Here is a 21378-nt window from a genome sequence, read left to right as displayed (position 1 = left end):
GATCCAAGATCTTGTGATCTGATCATCTCTCTCATGGGATGTAGACATGACGAGATCCAAGATCTTGTCATCTGATCATCTCTTCCACAGGATGTAGACATGACGATATCCAAGATCTTGTCATCTGATCATCTCTCTCATGGGATGTAGACATGACGAGATCCAAGATCTTGTCATCTGATCATCTCTCTCATGGGATGTAGACATGACGAGATCCAAGATCTCATCATCTCATCTTTTTCAAGGATTAGACATGACGAGGTGATAACCCCCCTACCGGGGGTGGGGGGCAGTCAAATATATTGCTGTATACATGCGTGACCAAAAGAAAAAACGCGTTTAAGGACGTTCCACAGTTAAAGTGAAATCCATGTCATTTTCACCAAACTTTGCACATAGATACTTTAGAACCTTAATATTCGAAATATGCAAAAATTAACATAGGTCCATGTGCTTGATTTTTTGCTATAGAGCTTCAAAGTTCACCCAAATTGATGTTCTTAAGAATTGCGCATTCAAAGGAATTTGGCATTTTTAGACCGCCCAAGATTACTACAATGAGTTTAAACCTCCATTACTCAGTCAAAATACATGAAAAAGTCATCAAATTTCGCAAGAGAGTTAATAATTGTATCGTTAGAATAGAGAATCTATTAATAGTGCTATTTGTTTGCAATTTTAAGTTTAACAGCACTGTCAGTTCTTAAAAATGGCGTAAAAGATAACAAAATCCCAATCTAAAAAATTTAAAATTTCAGTAACAAACTACAAACGTACAATAAATGCTGCACTTTATTCAAAATCCATGTCATTTTCACCAAAATTTGCAGAGTTGTAGAGGAATGTATACCTAAGAGGAACAAATATTCCAAAATAGGGGTTCATGTGCTTGTTTTTAAACTATCAGTATTTTTATTAGAGCAAATGTGCTTTTTAAAACACCAAAAATGCGCCGAATGCTTTGTATCTATGTGAAGAAAAAATCAAAACCACTCTACCATTTATTCAAACTCGGGGTAATATTCGTGATTCTTGGCAGCACTGCAGAGTAAAGTATTTTGAAATTGTAGAGAATATTTTTTTGAATGGTCCATGGAATAATTCATTTTTTTAGCTTCATGAAATAACGCATCGGATCTGCAGTTAAAGTGCAGAAGATGAGAAAAATCAGCTCATACCCGCAGCTAATTAATCACCTGTTCATCCATTGTGACGTCAGCGCGCAGAGTGTAAACTATGCGCAGATCATAATGCGCACAAATATAACTGTGGAACGTCCTTAAAGGGGTGTTTTTTCAGTTTTGGACGAGGGCCGCGCGTGCACTCGTTAAGGGTATCAAAAACATCGATTTTCAAGAAGGTGAAGGGTGGTTTTGAAAGACTGGTCAATCGCAGGGTCAAACGTATTTAGGGTATGTGTTTTATTTTCCAAAGCTTTTTTTTTAAGACTAGCCCGACGTGTTTAGGGTATGTTTTCCCCAAGATTTTTTCCCCGGGGTCATATTCTGGCGACAACTTGTTTAGGGGCCAAAATGTGTAAATAAAGCCCGCAAAAACTTGTTCAGTGGGTTCTTTTGCACACACAGAAAAAAAAAACGTTTAGGGGGTGTTTAGAAATAATTTGGTCACGCATGTGTACAGCAATACATTTCACTGCCCCCCCCCCCCCCCGGGTAGAAACCTTTCCCGACATTGTTTCAACTCGTATTGCAATGAAGACTCGCTCAAACAAATTAATCTTCACATGATATAAATAATCTTTAGTACAGTTTCAAGTCAATAATCGCCATACAGAGTTGCAATCAAGTATAAGAGACACAAAATGACATTGTTTTTTTTTCTTTTATGAATGAGGGCCTACAAAGAATAACTTCTTGAGTCTTGAAACACCACGGGCCTACTCACTACCAATGATAAAGAAATCAAAGAGGGGCACATAAACATATTGCTTTATGTCTCATCCAAGTATAGTACATTTTACATTTATATAGCATGATTTTTAGGTTATATGGATTCGCTAACTTACCCCCATTCCCTTCCCCCTTCCACTACCGGTATCTATTTTTTTTCTTCCAAATTTATATGAGACCCCTCTATCGAGACTTTTACAGTAACATGCAGGAATTGCGCACTAAATACTCCAAGCAATGTACTCTACATGATAAGTGGTAGGTACATAACAAAACATAACATATAGAATGTACTGGTATTTGAAAAGTACATAAGAGACCATTGGTGGATCCGGGGGGGGGGCATATGCGGCCCATGCCCCCACCCCACTTTGAAAGCCATAATATATTTGTAAGTGGAAAATGTTGGGGGAAACAAGTATATAAAGACCTTTTTCCCCCTTGTCAAATATTTCCTTTAGGAAAATCCTGGATCTGCCGCTGGTAACCATAATAGGCTGCTCTATAATACCTAACTAGTAATGCTAGTGGCAGTAATCAATAACATTTGTTTCAACTTATAGTGTAAACGTTGTTGCAATCAGTCCATCTTGTATGGAAAACTACACTGATTAATTCTCAGTTTATTCTTCTAATAAAATAGATTACACAACTTTTCAACGCAACCACCTACATAACAGTGGGTGGAGATAAGACAGTTACCAAATAATACACTCGCTGATACAGATTGGCCTCGTGAAAATATGATTGCGTGATATAAGATCATTTGCATTCATCAACTTTATTATACGGGGGTAGCATCACATTAAATGAAACCAAAACCAAAGAAGAGAATCAATCTTATTGGAAAGAGCAAAATGAGAGGAACAATTTAAAACAAGTTTCATCACAATCAGTTATGAAATAAGCAAGTTTTGGACGTTTAAAAAAGTCTTGTTGCATGCACTTTGTGGAAAACTCTCCATTTGTTTTGTACGCAAATTAGTTAGATTTTCCCCTTTATTTTACATATTTCACATTATCTCCTCCTGACCTTGACATAATTTATGTGGTGTGACTTATATTTTCCCATGACATATTGTTGTGCTCAGAAGGGGGCAAGATGCAATTTGAAAGATGAGGAAAATCTGAAAATCTGTATACATAACAAACGAGTTGTCCACAAAATCAGCCATTTTGAAGTACGTTTGCCAATTTGAGGATCCCCATAAAAAGTACAAAAGGAGTTTTTCAAACTTCAATTACTCGCTTATATAACCGATTTTTATAAAAACAAGTGTTAGATTGCTCCTAGTCTAATTTTATTCTTTCTGATAGATTTTCTCCTTGTACTTTGGTTTCCTTTAAATGGCTTCTTAAAGGGATGGTCCGGGCTGAAAATATTTATATCTATATAAATAGAGTAAAATTCACAGAGCAAAATGCTGAAAATTTCATCAAAATCGGATAACAAATAACGAAGTTATTGAATTTTTAGGTTTAACAATATTTTGTGAAAACAGTTATATGCACATCATCATGAATATTCACTAGGTTGGCTGATGTTGTCACATCTCCACTTTCCCTTTTCTTATGTTATTACATGAAATCATAAATGTTTCATTTTTTCATACATGTGTAAATGATGTGTCTCCATTATGATAAAATAAGTTGCAGCAATAAATGCACTTAATCAGTTTTCAATCCAATTGTTTTAGTTCTTGGTAGAAATTTTTTGAATAAACCTCATTTTATGTAATAAAATACAAAAGGACAAGTGGGGATATGACATCATCAACCCACCTAATGAATATTCATAAAGACATGCCTAGAACTGTTTCACCGGAATAATGTAAATCTTTAAAATTCAATAACTTTGCCTTGTTATCCGATTTTGATCAAATTTTCAGCATTTTGCTTTGTTAATTTTACTCTATATTGAGATAGAAATATCTCCAGCATGGACCATCCCTTTAACTACCCACGTGGAAACATACCGAAGTGGGTGGAGGCATAGACTGATGAGGATGAAAGTAATAATCAGATTAAATAACTTATCTAACTGTGAGAGGAAATGTACAAAATAAACAATTGCAGATTCGAGGAAAAGTTTGAGGGTAATAAATAGTATATGTCAATATACAATTTATTCTAGGCATATAGTTTTACATGAATTGACAACTTACCTAACATTGCCGAATTCAGGTAGCCATTTTCATTTGTTATACTCCCTCGCTTGGGTCAAACTATTTACAAATCTTATTCTAATATTTCATTCTGTTAAATAAGGTATGAAACTATTGGGGTTTCATAATTCCCTTACATATAAGCTTAGGATTTTCAATTACATCAATCAATTGTAATATTAATGGTAGAAAGCAGGTTCCAATAAAGAATACACCAACTGATTATATTAAAGGAGAACCCACCAGCCTTGGTCATAAATATTGTGTTGGAAAGAAGAAAAGAAAGAAAACAGAATGATGAAAATTTAAAAGAAATCGGACAAGCGATAAGAAAGTTACGGCTGCTTTGAAATTGAGATCCCTAAGACTATGTAGATTTCAAATTGGCAACTGGATTAAAGGGATGGTCCGGGCTGAAATATTTATATCTTAATACATAGAGTAGAATTCACTGAGCAAAATGCCGAAAATTTCATCAAAATCGGATAACAAATAATAAAGTTATTGAAGTTTAATGTTTAGCAATATTTTGTGAAAACAGTCGTCATGAATATTCATTAGGTGGGCTGATGATGTCACATCTCCACTTTCCGTTTTCTTATGTTATTACATAAAATCATAAGTTTTCCATTATTTCATACTTGTGTGAATAATGTGTCTCCCTTAAAATGAAATAAGTTGCAGCAATAAATATCTAATGCACTAAATCAGTTGTCAATCCAATTTTTCTAGTTCTTGGAGGAAAAAATTTGAATAAACCTAATTTCATATAATAAAATACAAAAGAACAAGTGGGGATGTGACATCATCAGCCCACCTAATGAATATTCATGACGACTGTTTTCACAAAATATTGCTAAACTTTAAAATTCAATAACTTATTTATTTGTTATCCGATTTTGATGAAATTTTCGGCATTTTGCTGATGTTGATGATCACATACTAGTGAATTCATTAACTATTTGTCGAGTGTCCATCTCTTATAGATCCATGCTTCTACAATTGTCAAATGATGACCATTGACCTAAAAAAATCTAACTCACCCATGCATAAAAGCAGAGTTTAAATTATCCCTCAAACAGACGTTTAGTCATCGCAAGAGAGAAATTATTGACCTAGTGTGACCCTTGACCTTGTATAAAATGTAATCAGATAAATATCCAATTAATACTAAGTATTTATAAATGAGCCAAGTTTGAAGTTGATTTTGGTTAGGGCAGAACCAAGAAATATCAATGTACATTTAAGTGGCTAGAATAGAACACACATTGACACTCTATGGAGGTATCTGTTGCATTTCGACTTTGATTGCATTAGCATGTTGTCATAACAATGTACACATGTACTTGGCCAAATGTGAAATACCAGTTACTAAATGAATTAATCGAGACATCAAAGTTGGTGCTTATTTCATTAAACCACCATGTCACTTTAGTACAAAATAATGAACTTCTCCTGATCATGCACAGAATCTTCTGATCATGCACACAATAGAACTATGAACTGGCTTATTGCTGATTTTTTTTTAGAGCTATTGGGGTATATCTTCCATTTCAAGGGATACATTTTTTTTCTCAACATACATTATGCCGTTTGTAAAATGTTGATGTTTTGAATTTTTGTAAGATATTGTTTGCAGGTCTTGGGGCAGCTTTAGAAAATTTGGCTACCCCCATAAGCATTAATTCTGCAAATTTTCGCTGCGATTTTGTCTGCACACGAGGGTGAAATCATCCATGGCCCTCCCCCGTTTCGTACTCGACTGACAGAGGATGATCTGTAAACACAATGCCTTATGCAACCATGTCCAGTGGGTGGAAGGATACTAGCAGGATGAACATATAAGTACTACAAAGTGTATGTTTCTAATATTAGAATAATTCATATATAAGCGTGGGAGCATGTACTAAATGATAAATGCGGATTGGAAGAGGTAAAATCATCAAGGGAACCAGTTTCAAACTTTTCAAATCAAAAGGATGATGAAGAGGATACAAGGACAATTATTACTCTCAGAGTGGGTTTCAATAATCTACAAAATAACATATAAAGGTCAGAGGAGGAACACTTAATAAAAATATTTTTTTTAAACAGCCAGGAAACCCGGGAGGAAACCATACATCAACCATATGTCAGGGGAACATTTTGAGACAAATTAAAAAGAGAAACACTACAATGGAAGAGCATGAAGCATTATGCAATACCGTAATATCATTTTTAAACTATTATTTGTACAAACAACCCCACGCAGGCAACTTGGAATCGTTTCATAATACTGTCTGTAAAGTCATATTATGACTTAAGGATGTGGAGCCAAAACGTGATTTTCAAAGTTCAACCTTTTTCCGATGCAAAGTAAGAACTAATCTCGAATAATTTGAGTTGAATTGTGGCACACTTTTCAGTTTACAACAGTAATGTATTGTTTCATAATACTGTCTGTAAAGTCATATAATGACTTAAGGATGTGGAGCCAAAACGTGATTTTCAAAGTTCAACCTTTTTCCGATGCAAAGTGAGAACTAATCTCGAATAATTTGAGTTGAATTGTGGCACACTTTTCAGTTTACAACAGTAATGTAAAAATGTTATTGAACGCTGGTACATTGCAACTTCAATTTATGTGCAAAATCTGATTGACCATGACTTGCAAAAAAAAAAACTTTGCAAATAGCTTTATGAAAACCCCCAAGCTCTATACCAAACAGCATTTCATGAAACTTTGATTACAATTTATGTCTATAGCAATTTCTGAATACAAAATTGTTTCAAGCTAAAATACAAAAATAATGTTTCATCTATTTACAGCAGTACTGAACATTATTACAGAGCATGCAACACTGTTCCTACTTCATATGCGCATTGCACATCATGTACGCATCGCGACTCTCCTGTCAGATTGGCTAGAAGTTGGATTGAGCTTGCGATTCTAAATACATTTGCCTAGTGAGAATATATTGTGCGATATACAAGATCATTTACATATCCACTTGATGTAACATCAAGATAGCTTTTAAACTGCACACATTTACACCTCTGCCATCTACATTCAGGGGCCGCGAAGGGGGGGGGGGGGCTGGGTGGGCTTCAGCGCCTCCCCCCCCCCCCACTTTTTTCTAAAACAATGTACAAACGTAAAAATGACCATCTGATTGTGATTTTCTGCATGGTCAGCCCCCCCCCCCCCTTCAAAACCGTTCCGCTGCCCCTTATCTACCTTACCATGGACGTATTAGAGATGAACATTCAACGCTATCATATCTTTGATCGAATGAGATCCGCCGCCTAGTGATTATGTGCATGTTAATGAGAACAAACAGGTGTTTTGACAACAGCGACTATACCAAGGCGTATCTGATTATTTACAAAGGCACAGCTTTCCTGGTTTTGTTGGCTGATGCCGTGTTAGAAAATGTTTTTCAATCAACATGCTTTTGATTTGAAGCAGCAAAATCAAGAAGCAGACGATTTTGTGAAATGAAATATATGATTTGATCTGCACACTTCCGCACACACATAATGACCTCAATAACATTAAGAGAAAAACACTCTCTACACAATATGAGCAATGTACTTCTGGAATATTAGGAGGAAAATTTGAAAAATGGGATCATAACTAATAGACAATCACTTTATTGCCTCTTTCTTGACATATGCATACACTTTCCTAGATTTGAAGCAGCAAAATTATATAAGAAGCAGACGATTTTGTGAAATGAAATATATTACTTGATCCGCACACTTCCGCTCACACATAGTGACCTCAATAACATTTAAGATATAAACACTCTCTACACAATATGAGCAATGTATTTCTGGAATATTAGAAGGAAAATATAAAAAAGGATTATAAATAATAGACAATCTATCACTTAAATTGCCTCTTTCTTGAAGTATGCATACATTTTCCCAAATAAAACACATGGAACTAAGATTGCCAAAGGTAACCCAGAACTGCACATCTATTTTCCATGATTTAAGTGATTTATCATCTTCTGCGCATACATTTTGTGCAATATCAATGTCTAATCACGAAATGCTTCTACTCATGGCCTAATTGACGGCGGAACGTACACAGTAGGATCAAAGGAGACAAATATGAAGAGAATGTTATTCAGATCACAATGATGATCACATACTAGTGAATTCATTAACTATTTGTTGAGTGTCCATCTCTTATACAGTGCGTCCCCAAAAAAACTATACACTTTTGAAATGGCTGCCAAATAAAAAATGTACCACTTTGGGGGAAAAGACTTATAGATATGGAAAGCCTATAAAGTCAACTTTCAAATGACACCAAAAAGTTGGAAAACTATTCATGCTTGAGCGAGCACTGCCCACTGAAACAAAGGGTATGGAAATTAGGGTGGGCTGGAATTAGCCTTCCAATTTCTTTCAGGTTTTTTTGTTTGGTACTTGCAAAGTTGATGGTTATTTGGTAAATTAAAGATCAGTTTGTTGTTTGTGAAAATTTAATGCGTTATTAAATTGAAATTTAATGCATGAGTGATCATGAATTGGGTGCAGCATTTTGTCTTATTACGTGGATCTCAACAATGTGTTCACGACAGTCAGGAGAAGAGGGGGTAATATGACTTAGGTAGGTGAAGTACGTTGATGGGATAAAGGTCAACAGAACATTTAGCAACCCCTCTCCCAATCTCAACCCCCCCCCCCCCCCGCTTCTCTCCTCCTGAGAGACTAAGCTCAGCTAGGCTGGGCAGGAATTAGCCTTACAGTTTTTTTTTGAGTGGTTAGTCCTTTGGAACTTGTTAAGCTAAATTAATGAGTGAGATAAGTTTTGGTTTCTTAGGCAAATTTCATGAGTTACTAAATTAAAATTTAATGCATGAGTGAACAGGAATTGTAATTTTATTGTAGCATATTCATCTTGTGAACCTCAGAAGTGTGTTCGTGAGAGTCAGAGTAATGTGATGGTACCCGTTACAAGCAAGAGGGCGAGATATGCTAAGACTTGGTTAAAAGGGCATTCCTCTTCTTTTTTTTCGTTTTACAAATTAAAAGTCATATGTACCCTCCCCTCTCCACCTCCATTTCCCAGCCCCCTCCCCCCCTCTCTCTGTCTCACTTCCTGCATTGTAGCCTATTCAAAATTTAACTGCCAAGTGACCGGTGGCTGATGGTCATTTTTTTTTCAATGATTACCAAGAAATTTAATGATTATGATGATTAATGAAATAATTTATTGAAAAAAATGAATGTTTGATTGATCACATTGCACATTGAATAAGTTGATTTACTGATAAATTGTTGATTAAATGATTGATAGGAAAAAGTTGATGTCCCAATTCAGAATTAATCATTAAATCAACATTCTGCTCTGGACTTCACGCGTACATGACAATAGCCATCAATCTCTCAACAGGAGGGGAGGGCGGGAAAGAGGGAGGGGCGGGGGCTGAATGTTCTGTTGACCCTTATTCTATCAACCTACTTCTCTCACTTAAGTCCTATCTCACCCCCTATTCTCCCGACTCCCATGAACACATTGCTGAGATCCACATGATAAAGTTGAAATGCTGCCCAAAAAGAGATCCAAATGATAAAGTTGAAATGCTGCCCAAAAAGTGTAATTTGTGTTCACTCATGCATTAAAATTCAATTTAATAATTTACAAAATTTGCTTAAGCAACCAAAACTGGTCATGGTTGATCATTAATTTTTCACATCGCCCTTAACTTTGCAAGTTCGAAAGGATTTGCCTCTCAAAAACTTACATAAATTGGAAGGCTAATTCCAGCCCACCCTAATTTTCATACCCTTTGTTTCAGTGGGCAGTGCTCGCTCAAGCATGAATAGTTTTCCAACTTTTTGGTGTCATTTGAAAGTTGACTTTATTGGCTTTCCATATATGTAAGTCTTTTTCCCCAAAGTGCTACATTTTTTATTTGGCAGCCATTTCAAAAGTGTATAGTTTTTTTTGGGGACGCACTGTAGATCCAGGAAACCATATATCAGGGGAATATTTTGAGACAAATTAAAAAGGGAAACACTACAATGGAATAGCATGAAGCATTATGCAATACCGTAACATCATTTTTAGACTATTATTTTTACTTAATACTGTCTGTAAAGTCATATAATGACTTAAGGATGTGGAGCCAAAACGTGATTTTCAAAGTTCAACCTTTTTCCGATGCAAAGTAAGAACTAATCTCGAATAATTTGAGTTGAATTGTGGCACACTTTTCAGTTTACAACAGTAATGTATTGTTTCATAATTCTGTCTGACTTTCTTAAGGATGTGGAGCCAAAACGTGATTTTCAAAGTTCAACCTTTTTCCGATGCAAAGTAAGAACTAATCTCGAATAATTTGAGTTGAATTTTGGCACACTTTTCAGTTTACAACAGTAATGTATTGTTTCATAATACTGTCTGTAAAGTCATATAATGACTTAAGGATGTGGAGCCAAAAAACGTGATTTTCAAAGTTCAACCTTTTTCCGATGCAAAGTAAGAACTAATCTCGAATAATTTGAGTTGAATTTTGGCACACTTTTCAGTTTACAACAGTAATGTATTGTTTCATAATACTGTCTGTAAAGTCATATAATGACTTAAGGATGTGGAGCCAAAACATGATTTTTAAAGTTCAACCTTTCTCCGATGCAAAGTAAGAACTAATCTCGAATAATTTGAGTTGAATTGTGGCACACTTTTCAGTATACAACAGTAATGTAAAAAATGTTATTGAACGCTGGCACATTGCAACTTCAATTTATGTGCAAAATCTGATTGACCATGACTTGCAAAAAAAAAACACTTTGCAAATAGCTTTATGAAAACCCCCAAGCTCTATACCAAACAGCATTTCATGAAACTTTGATTACAATTCATGTCTATAGCAATTTCTGAATACAAAATTGTTTCAAGCTAAAATACAAAAATAATGTTTCATCTATTTACAGCAGTACTGAACATTATTACAGAGCATGCAACACTGTTCCTACTTCATATGCGCATTGTACATCATGTACGCATCGCGACTCTCTTGTCAGATTGGCTAGAAGTTGGATTGAGCTTGCGATTCTAAGTACATTTGCCTAGTGAGAATATATTGTGTGATATACAAAATCATTTACATATCCACTTCATGTAACATCAAGATAGCTTTTAAACTGCACACATTTACACCTCTGCCATCTACATTCAGGGGCCGCGAAGGGGGGGGGGGGAGCTGGGTGGGCTTCAGCGCCTCCCCCCCCCCCCTTTTTTCTAAAACAATGTACAAACGTAAAAATGACCATCTGATTGTGATTTTCTGCATGGTCAGCCCCCCCCCCCCCTTCAAAACCGTTCCGCTGCCCCTGATCTACCTTACCATGGACGTATTAGAGATGGACATTCAACGCTATCATATCTTTGATCGAATGAGATCCGCCGCCTAGTGATTATGTGCATGTTAATGAGAACAAACGGGTGTTTTGACAACAGCGACTACCAAGGCGTATCTGATTATTTACAAAGGCACAGCTTTCCTGGTTTTGTTGGCTGATGCCGTGTTAGAAAATGTTTTTCAATCAACATGCTTTTGATTTGAAGCAGCAAAATCAAGAAGCAGACGATTTTGTGAAATGAAATATGTTATTATTTGATCCGCACACTTCCGCACACACATAATGACCTCAATAACATTAAGAGAAAAACACTCTCTACACAATATGAGCAATGTATTTCTGGAATATTAGGAGGAAAATTTGAAAAATGGGATCATAAATAATAGACAATCACTTTATTGCCTCTTTCTTGACATATGCATACACTTTCCTAGATAATGCGTTATTAAATTGAAATTTAATGCATGAGTGATCATGAATTGGGTGCAGCATTTTGTCTTATTATGTGGATCTCAACAATGTGTTCACGACAGTCAGGAGAAGAGGGGGTAATATGACTTAGGTAGGTGAAGTACGTTGATGGGATAAAGGTCAACAGAACATTTAGCAACCCCTCTCTCAATCCCCCCCCCCCCCCCGCTTCTCTCCTCCTGAGAGACTAAGCTCAGCTAGGCTGGGCAGGAACTAGCCTTACAGTTTTTTTGAGTGGTTAGTCCTTTGGAACTTGTTAAGCTAAATTAATGAGTGAGATAAGTTTTGGTTTCTTAGGCAAATTTCATGAGTTACTAAATTGAAATTTAATGCATGAGTGAACAGGAATTGTAATTTTATTGTAGCATATTCATCTTGTGAACCTCAGAAGTGTGTTCGTGAGAGTCAGAGCAATGTGATGGTACCCGTTACAAGCAAGAGGGCGAGATATGCTAAGACTTGGTTAAAAGGGCATTCCTCTTCTTTTTTTTTCGTTTTACAAATTAAAAGTCATATGTACCCTCCCCTCTCCACCTCCATTTCCCAGCCCCCCCCCCCCCCTCTCTCTGTCTCACTTCCTGCATTGTAGCCTATTCAAAATTTAACTGCCAAGTGACCGGTGGCTGATGGTCATTTTTTTTCAATGATTACCAAGAAATTTAATGATTATGATGATTAATGAAATAATTTATTGAAAAAACTGAATGTTTGTTTGATCACATTGCACATTGAATAAGTTGATTTACTGATAAATTGTTGATTAAATGATTGATAGGAAAAAGTTGATGTCCCAATTCAGAATTAATCATTAAATCGACATTCTGCTCTGGACTTCACGCGTACATGACAATAGCCATCAATCTCTCAACAGGAGGGGAGGGTGGGAAAGAGGGAGGGGCGGGGACTGAATGTTCTGTTGACCCTTATTCTATCAACCTACTTCTCTCACTTAAGTCCTATCTCATCCCCTATTCTCCCGACTCCCTTGAACACATTGCTGAGATCCACATGATAAAGTTGAAATGCTGCCCAAAAAGAGATCCAAATGATAAAGTTGAAATGCTGCCCAAAAAGTGTAATTTGTGTTCACTCATGCATTAAAATTCAATTTAATAATTTACAAAATTTGCTTAAGCAACCAAAACTGGTCATGGTTGATCATTAATTTTTCACATCGCCCTTAACTTTGCAAGTTCGAAAGGATTTGCCTCTCAAAAACTTACATAAATTGGAAGGCTAATTCCAGCCCACCCTAATTTTCATACCCTTTGTTTCAGTGGGCAGTGCTCGCTCAAGCATGAATAGTTTTCCAACTTTTCGGTGTCATTTGAAAGTTGACTTTATTGGCTTTCCATATATGTAAGTATTTTTCCCCCAAAGTGCTACATTTTTTATTTGGCAGCCATTTCATAAGTGTATAGTTTGTTTTGGGACGCACTGTAGATCCATGCTTCTACAATTGTCAAATGATCTACATTGATCTAATAACCATATTTGTGCACGTTTTATGAAATAGAGACATATAGAGATTATTATTTTTTTTTACAAAAAACGTATTTTTCAAAGAAAAAACGTACTGCCGTATTTTGGTTGCAAAAACGTACTAAATACGGCTAAAACTTACTGGTTGGCAGGTCTGAATCAAGGGAACCAGTTTCAAACTTTTCAAATCAAAAGGACGATGAAGAGGATACAAGGACAATTATTACACTCAGAGTGGGTTTCAATAATCTACAAAATTACAGATAAAGTTCAGAGGAGGAAGACTGAATAATTTTTTTTTTTTTTTTTTAACAGCCAGGAAACCCGGGAGGAAACCATATATCAGGGGAATATTTTGAGACAAATTAGAAAGGGAAACACTACAATGGAATAGCATGAAGCATTATGCAATACCGTAACATAATTTTTAGACTATTATTTTTACTTAATACTGTCTGTAAAGTCATATAATGACTTAAGGATGTGGAGCCAAAACGTGATTTTCAAAGTTCAACCTTTTTCCGATGCAAAGTAAGAACTAATCTCGAATAATTTGAGTTGAATTTTGGCACACTTTTCAGTTTACAACAGTAATGTATTGTTTCATAATACTGTCTGTAAAGTCATATAATGACTTAAGGATGTGGAGCCAAAACGTGATTTTTAAAGTTCAACCTTTCTCCGATGCAAAGTAAGAACTAATCTCGAATAATTTGAGTTGAATTGTGGCACACTTTTCAGTTTACAACAGTAATGTAAAAAATGTTATTGAACGCTGGCACATTGCAACTTCAATTTATGTGCAAAATCTGATTGACCATGACTTGCAAAAAAAAAAACTTTGCAAATAGCTTTATGAAAACCCCCAAGCTCTATACCAAACAGCATTTCATGAAACTTTGATTACAATTCATGTCTATAGCAATTTCTGAATACAAAATTGTTTCAAGCTAAAATACAAAAATAATGTTTCATCTATTTACAGCAGTACTGAACATTATTACAGAGCATGCAACACATTAGATATACATACTGAAATGGAGTTATGACATAAACATATATCATTTTTTTTACTGTATCTGCAATATTCAGGATTAAAACCTGCAAAATTATTGATGAAGTCCAGTGTTAGTGTTAGTGTCAAGAGCATCATATGATTGCATCGCCTAGCTCCAACTAATCGGTGGTATTTTGGCAATTAAACCTAGATTTAACCATAGTCTCAACTAGAATTTTACACACTTCTAAGAATGTGGGGCTTCATAAATTTCTTCCATATTCCTGGCAATTACAATATTTCAATTAATTGAAATTCAGTATATTTTTTTAATTGGATGTGTGCTGTTTCAGATATGTGCCCGAATTAGCTCTCCATGCATACTTAAACCACAACTTTAAACCAGGGTTTGATTTAAACCCGAGTTCAGAATACAGGCCATTGAGTTTACAAATATTCAAGCGCATTGAGGCTCGACATCTATTGAAATTTTGCTCGACATTAACACTTTCAACACCAAACTTAAAATCACCAAATGAGCTTATACTCCAGCATTTTTCAAGGATTATTTGAACATCAATATACAACACATATATATAAATATCAAGGTCACAATATAGAAGAAACCATATGCTGCCCTTTTGTAAAATCTTACGTACACTTTATATTGCAAAGATATTCTTTACATTTTCAAAATTTCATAATTCAAAATACAATTCAAGATTTATCAAGGATACAGGATTTTCAAGAATTCCCAATGAATTTGAGGAAAGAATACATTATAACATGTATGAATTCAAGGACTTTTGAAGGCATAATTTCGCAAACCATGATTCAACTGTGTTTTCCCTTCTTAGTCGAGAAGTCTTTAGATCAATAAATAAATTGCAAATATTGTTAGGTCTGCCTATAGGTGTACTTCCCCCTGAGCAAAATAAAAGGGGTTTTTTTTTTTTTAGTTGAAGCAGACCAAATTATAAATTGAGTTTCTACCAAATCAAACTTATTTCTATAGTCCCAAGTGATAAAGAGATAAGATGGATTTATCTGCACATTGTAACCAATCAACCCTTTCCCTCCCTGTTCTTTTTCAGACCAGGAAATACTGGGGGGGGGGTCAATTTGACCCCCCTCTCAGATCTCGGCCGCTGATTGCGCGATCGCCACGACAATTTGCACGCGCGTAGGGCCGAATGTAAACTATAAGACTGTATAGTAAAACTTTCAACAAATTGTTAATATTTTTTTATTAATCATGCAATAAGCGTATGAAATTTGCCCTAAATTTGAGGTTTTGTGTATGTTTTTGCTTTAACTCAATTTTGGCCTATATAGCTAGTAGAATACTAATTTTGGGTGAGAGTATCAATGCTAAGATTTCGGACAAATATCTACAAAAAAATTGCAAAAAATATAATTTCTTATGTATTTAATTGTTGTTAAAATTCTTATGTATAAATTTGTTTTATTTTATAACTTTTTTTTACCTGTTTTTATCGTTTTTTCCGATGAAATTTGTCGGGGATCCTTTTGCGATCATAAATAGCATAAAATAAATCCATTTAAACCAACAAAAGTAAAAATAATCATACACTTATGATTTTTGGTTAAAAAACACGATTTGCATCGACTTTGTACACGGAATCACGTTTTTGAGCAATTTTGGGTCTGACATTCACTTACAAAATGTTGCCTAATTTCGGAACTGCGTACCCGGGCATCGCAAACTTGATCTCAAAAGATGCGCAAGACTTGAAAGTAAAAAGTCAGAGAGCGGCGCGGTCAAAAAAAATTGCGCGATGGTGAAGTGATGAAACTTGTCAAGGGGGGGTCAAATTGACCCCCCAGTTTAATAAGGGATAAGGGAGTCAACTAATTCCAAATTCTGAGATATACCCCCTTTAAAGATGGAAATACATACATTTTTTTTTCTTCAAGTTTTTTTACCCCTATAACTAGCTTTTGGAAGGGAAGTCATCAAAATTTCCCCAGTATCACAGCCTTTTGGAAATCAAATCAGGAAAGCCATACCTCTTATGACAGATGTCTGGAAAAAAAAGCTGGCAAAATTATGACTCTGAATTTCAAGATTGTTAAGGAAGATTTCTAAATTAACCCTAAATGATAAAAATATTTCTGGAAAATGCTAGAAGTCTATAAAGACCACCTATTTTTTTAAGATTTCTTCTGGACCTCCACCCCACCTATTGAGCCCCTAGAATACATATCTTACTATACACCAAAATATGTGGTACAGGTGGCCACCTGAGTAGTGGGGACATGCTTTGGGAAACAATAGATGTATTTATAAAATACATAATAGTACAAAATCAATTTACAGAAAGAAATCTTCATAACAGTAAATTTCCTTCATTACACTTCAGGGATTTTCTAAATCTTAAAGCCAATAGGCTACAGTCAGTTTGAACCAGTTATCTCAGATACTTTTTCACTATCTGGTATGCTTTTGTTTTTACATTTATAAGCTCAGATACTGGATGTGAAAGCAAGTTATTTCATGATACATTATTATTTACGATTGAAAATAATTCATCCATAGGATTATTATCGTATTACATCAATATATCCAAAAGTTTTGAAATAATGAGATTTTCAATTCTGACTACATTCTGGTTTTACTTAATAACATTTTTGTTTAGTTTCCTGAACTATATCGATAAACTTTCAGTTATGATGGCAATTCAACTAATACCCGCAACATGGCCATAGTTCACTGACCCTAAATGACCTTTGAGAAAAACGCATTCAATGACTACTACGCTCTTGGAACAATAAATGATTATGGCAAAACGTCCTTAAAATCACATTAAAGTGACAAACTGTAGCTTGAGATAACTAAAAGTTTTGTCAAATGACAAACTTGTAAACATTTTTTTGACAATAAAAGCATGTTAATTTGCAAATCACATTCAAAATTGGAAATCACGCAATGTTCATACGTACAAGACCCATTCTCTTAAGGTTCATATTGTTTCAAGCCAATTTAAACTCAATTTAGTCTTTACCAAAAAAATTGGTATGAGGTTTCAAAGCTTAAACTCTAGGTTTTCAAAATTTCTAATAATCAAACAGAAATGTTTTATCCAAAGGCATAATTGGAGAATAGGCCTCCATATGACAGTAAAACATTCCACTGTACATCAATGGATAATTTAGTTTATGGGAAGCTAGACACAATTTCAAGGTTCTGTATACTCCTAATTAGCAATCCAGGCTGATTGGTTGAGAAATACATGAAATCGTCTCGCATTCAATTCTGTGCACATTGGGTCCTGTGGATTGTATAGAATGCTCGAGTGATTTCAGAGCGTGTAAAAGCTGCTTGAGCTACAGCCAGGGTAATAATATCCAAGTCCTTTGGAAGCGCATCAAGACGTTATTTATAATGTGTTATGCGCTATTCAAGAACTGACTATTATTATTATTATTATTATTATTGTTTAATACATATAATACCCAATCTTAAACAATTATGTGATTAGTTGATTATATTTACATCAAGGGTTAGGTGTAACTGTAAGTCTAAAGCAAAACATGTAACAAATTTACAATAGTAAATATTCATCTTTCTGCCTGCATGGCAACTAGTCCGATGTAGCTATCTCATGTTGCATTTCCAACCGAGTGAAATAGGACAGGGGGAGGGGGGTACTTGAAAAGTTGTGTATTTGTTAAATGTGTTTTGATATTTGAATAACAGAACATAAGATGTATAGTAAAACGATTATCAACAGGTATAAATTTGCATTTGGATAGCATGGGACCCAATAATATGTACATGAATATGAGTTGAACTCCGGCTCCTAAAAAACATTAAATACTTGTTGCAGCACCATTCTAATTAAGCACTTTAAAAGCACTATTAAATTAATTTACAATGTAAAAATATACAAATAAATAAAAGATAGCTCAATATCATTCAGATAAAAACTCCTCACAAATTCAAACCCAGTACTGACTTTTCTTCAAGGTGGGGCTTTTTGATCGTGTCTGGTGAGGAGCAGCCATTTTTGGGTCACACCCTGTCCAGTTAGAAAATGATTGGAAGGTTCCATTAGAGGTGAGGCTTGCATAAGAGTTGACGGGCGATGGGGGCCTTCCCAGGGGAGTTACTTTGACCTGTGGAACCATGGGACTCTGAATTGGCCTTCTAATCATTGGTTGGGTCACTGCACTGCTATCGTATGATCTCTCAGAGGGCGTGGCCTGGGAAGGCTGAGACGGTTCTGGAGCTATAACAGGAGCTGATGTGACTGTCTCTGGTAGGTTCTCCTGTATAGGAGGTGGGGGGACTGGCTTCTCATCCCCTTTCTTTCGATGACGCCTCCTCCAGAGAATGAAAATAATAATGCTGATTACAATAATGACAAAGAAAGCCACAATTGAAAGAGCAATGTATATGATGGATGAGGATCCTTTGTTATCAACGGCTTTGGCACTGGGACCTCCACCCTCAAGAGATGTTGACTCTGTTGTTAAACCATCATCTTCAAAAGGCTTGTCGATTGGCAGTTCCCCGCGGTCAAATGTATTTATTCTAACTGTTGCCTCTGTTGTTGTTGAAAGCTGGGTGGTGCTCTCTATAACTGCAGGCCCAATAACAACTCCAACAATTACACTCACAGGTTGTGACCCCTCAGTTTGTAGCAATAAGGCGATGTTATCACCTACAGTATCATTTTCTGCAATGTCTAAACGTTCAGCCCTGTAAACAATATCTCCCTTATCAAGGTCATGGAAATAAAACTTATGGAGTTCCTCGTCTGAGGTCGTATTAACAACCAGTCCAAATTCTGCAGCCTCAAGGATGGTAAAAAAGGGTAACTTTCCAGTCTTATTCGCTAGCAATGTCGCATCTAAATTTGATTTCATTATTGGTGCATCGCTTCCACTTGATGCTTCAATGCTATTTATATCAATCAAGGGTTCCACAGTAATATTAAGATAGATACCAGGTATAACATTGTAATCATCAAACAATGTCAGTTGGAGATTGTCTTGATCAGATGCCATGTCAGTTTGGTGATATTCTACCATTCCCAATTCAATATCACTCTGAGTAAACTGCACCACTGGGACAGTATTCATTCTGATTTCGCCAAAGCTAGCTGGACTTGTGATATTGTAGTATGAAGTGGATGCATTGCCATTACTGGATATGTTCAAATGTTCAAAAGACAAGATAGCCATGGAGTCTCCTTGAGTAAGAACGAGAGGTGCCACAGCAGTCAAGGTGAGATCACGTGGCACAACATCAATGAAGAACTGCTTGATCTGATAGTGCTTGCCATCGTTGATTCTGAATGTGAATGCTCCAAGGGTTGATCCTCCATCATGGATGAACTGCAGCAGGTCCCTGTTGATATTGTCTTGCGTGAAAGTCTTGACACTGACACCGGGATTGTCAATGAAGACAATCTTTCCATTGGTTGGCCCTTGTATGATCTTATACTCGAGATCTGATGGTGGATTATCTGGATCTGAGATGTTGAGGAAGTGGTCATTGAATACAACATGTTCACCTTGTACGATAGACATCCTCAGGGAAGCTGTCACAACAACGAATGTCTGATCATTGACAGGCAAGACCTTTACCTTGAAGATACCCTCTGCACTTGGTGTTATTGCTCCTTCCGCAGAAGCTGCTGCTGGTCCAAATAATTTAATGGATGCCGAGAAGTTGAAGGAATCGCTGAGTGTATCTGAATGGTCATGGGTGTACACCAACTCCTGTGTAGACATTTCGTTGTGGATAAAGGAACCTCCAGTAGTTATGTTCCTTCCAGATAAGCTGAGAAATCCATGTTTAGGTGCTTTTGTCACTGTATACTGTACATACCCTGATAGTCCTTCCAAAAGGATGTTTGCATCAAGGTTATATGCTGTGATTGTCACACTCTCTCCCTCAGATACTTCAACCCCTGTATTGATGATTCCTGAATCCTCTTCAATTGACATTGTTACATTTGGTACAGACATGGTAGTGGAAGTAGGCAAAGGAGTTGTAGGGGAGGCTTCAAATGGAATGTGGAGTTCAAAAATAATATTTGAAAGGTTTTGTGAAAGTGGGAGAAAGACATTTAACTGAAAGCTGTCTTCTGAAAGGGTGGATGAATTATCATGTTTAAAGGCTATCAAACCATTGTCAATGTCCTCCTGGGTAAAAACTGATATTGTTGAATAGCTCAAGGTGTCCGCTGCTGCAGAACCCCTGGAAAGAATCTTCACGATCTCACCACTAACAGGGTTGGTAGTAATGACATATGTGATTGGTCGACTAAGATCAGTAGGAGGGTCTCCATTGGTCACCACAAGCAAATGCTCCATTGTGAGTGGTTGAATAGTTCCCTGTGTTACTGTTAGCTGGGAATTGTTCGCAAGCACCAGGAGAAGAGGGGACGCTCTGATGGAGAAGATCTGCTGCTGGGTAGTATGAACACCATCGGTAACTTGGAAACGAAACCCACCAGTTCTTGATCCTGAAAAAGCGAAGGGAATTAGCACAAAAATAAATTACAGATTTGAAGATGAAAGGATTGAAATTAAACTGTGAAGTACTTTCTACACATTATCAAAAATTGTTAAATCTCCAGCAGCCATTTACAGCAGTTATTGACACTAGGGAAAATAATAAACTGATTCGAAGAAATAAACATCCAATGTATTTTGAAATATTCCAAAAACTAGTCCCAGTGAAACATCATGACAGAAGGACTATATGAATATTATATTCTCAAAGATAGGTCTCTTCCGAATGCAATTAACATTAGTTCCTATTTGAGAGACAATCACTGAAGTAATTGCTGTAGGTTTCTTCATATGTTATTGACTGCCTTGCTGTTCAAAAGTTACAACTGTCAAACATTATGGGAATAAACATTTTGTTACAATCGGTACTAGCCAATGTTGCAGTTCATAGCATGTTCATATTGCTTCCAAAACATGAATGGATTTTGTAATCAACTGAGAC

The 21378-nt window shown here is 36.0% G+C and overlaps 1 protein-coding gene across 1 annotated transcript in view; it reads right to left on the bottom strand.

Annotated features, from left to right (window-relative positions):
- Positions 1 to 1733: 1733 nt before the first annotated feature.
- The window catches only part of LOC129261579 (chondroitin sulfate proteoglycan 4-like), a 60628-nt gene continuing 40983 nt past the window's right edge, over positions 1734 to 21378 (bottom strand). Inside the window, exon 3 of the mRNA XM_054899635.2 lies at positions 1734 to 20887. Within this exon, the coding sequence (XP_054755610.2) occupies positions 18351 to 20887 (2537 nt within the window). The 3' untranslated portion in view covers positions 1734 to 18350. The remainder of the gene's footprint in view (positions 20888 to 21378) is intronic.

The sequence above is a fragment of the Lytechinus pictus genome, chromosome 5 (genome assembly GCF_037042905.1).
Source record: "Lytechinus pictus isolate F3 Inbred chromosome 5, Lp3.0, whole genome shotgun sequence".
Lineage (NCBI taxonomy): Eukaryota > Metazoa > Echinodermata > Echinoidea > Temnopleuroida > Toxopneustidae > Lytechinus > Lytechinus pictus.
Note: the sequence above shows the minus strand (reverse complement) of the source record. Positions and strands in the feature narration are given on the sequence as shown.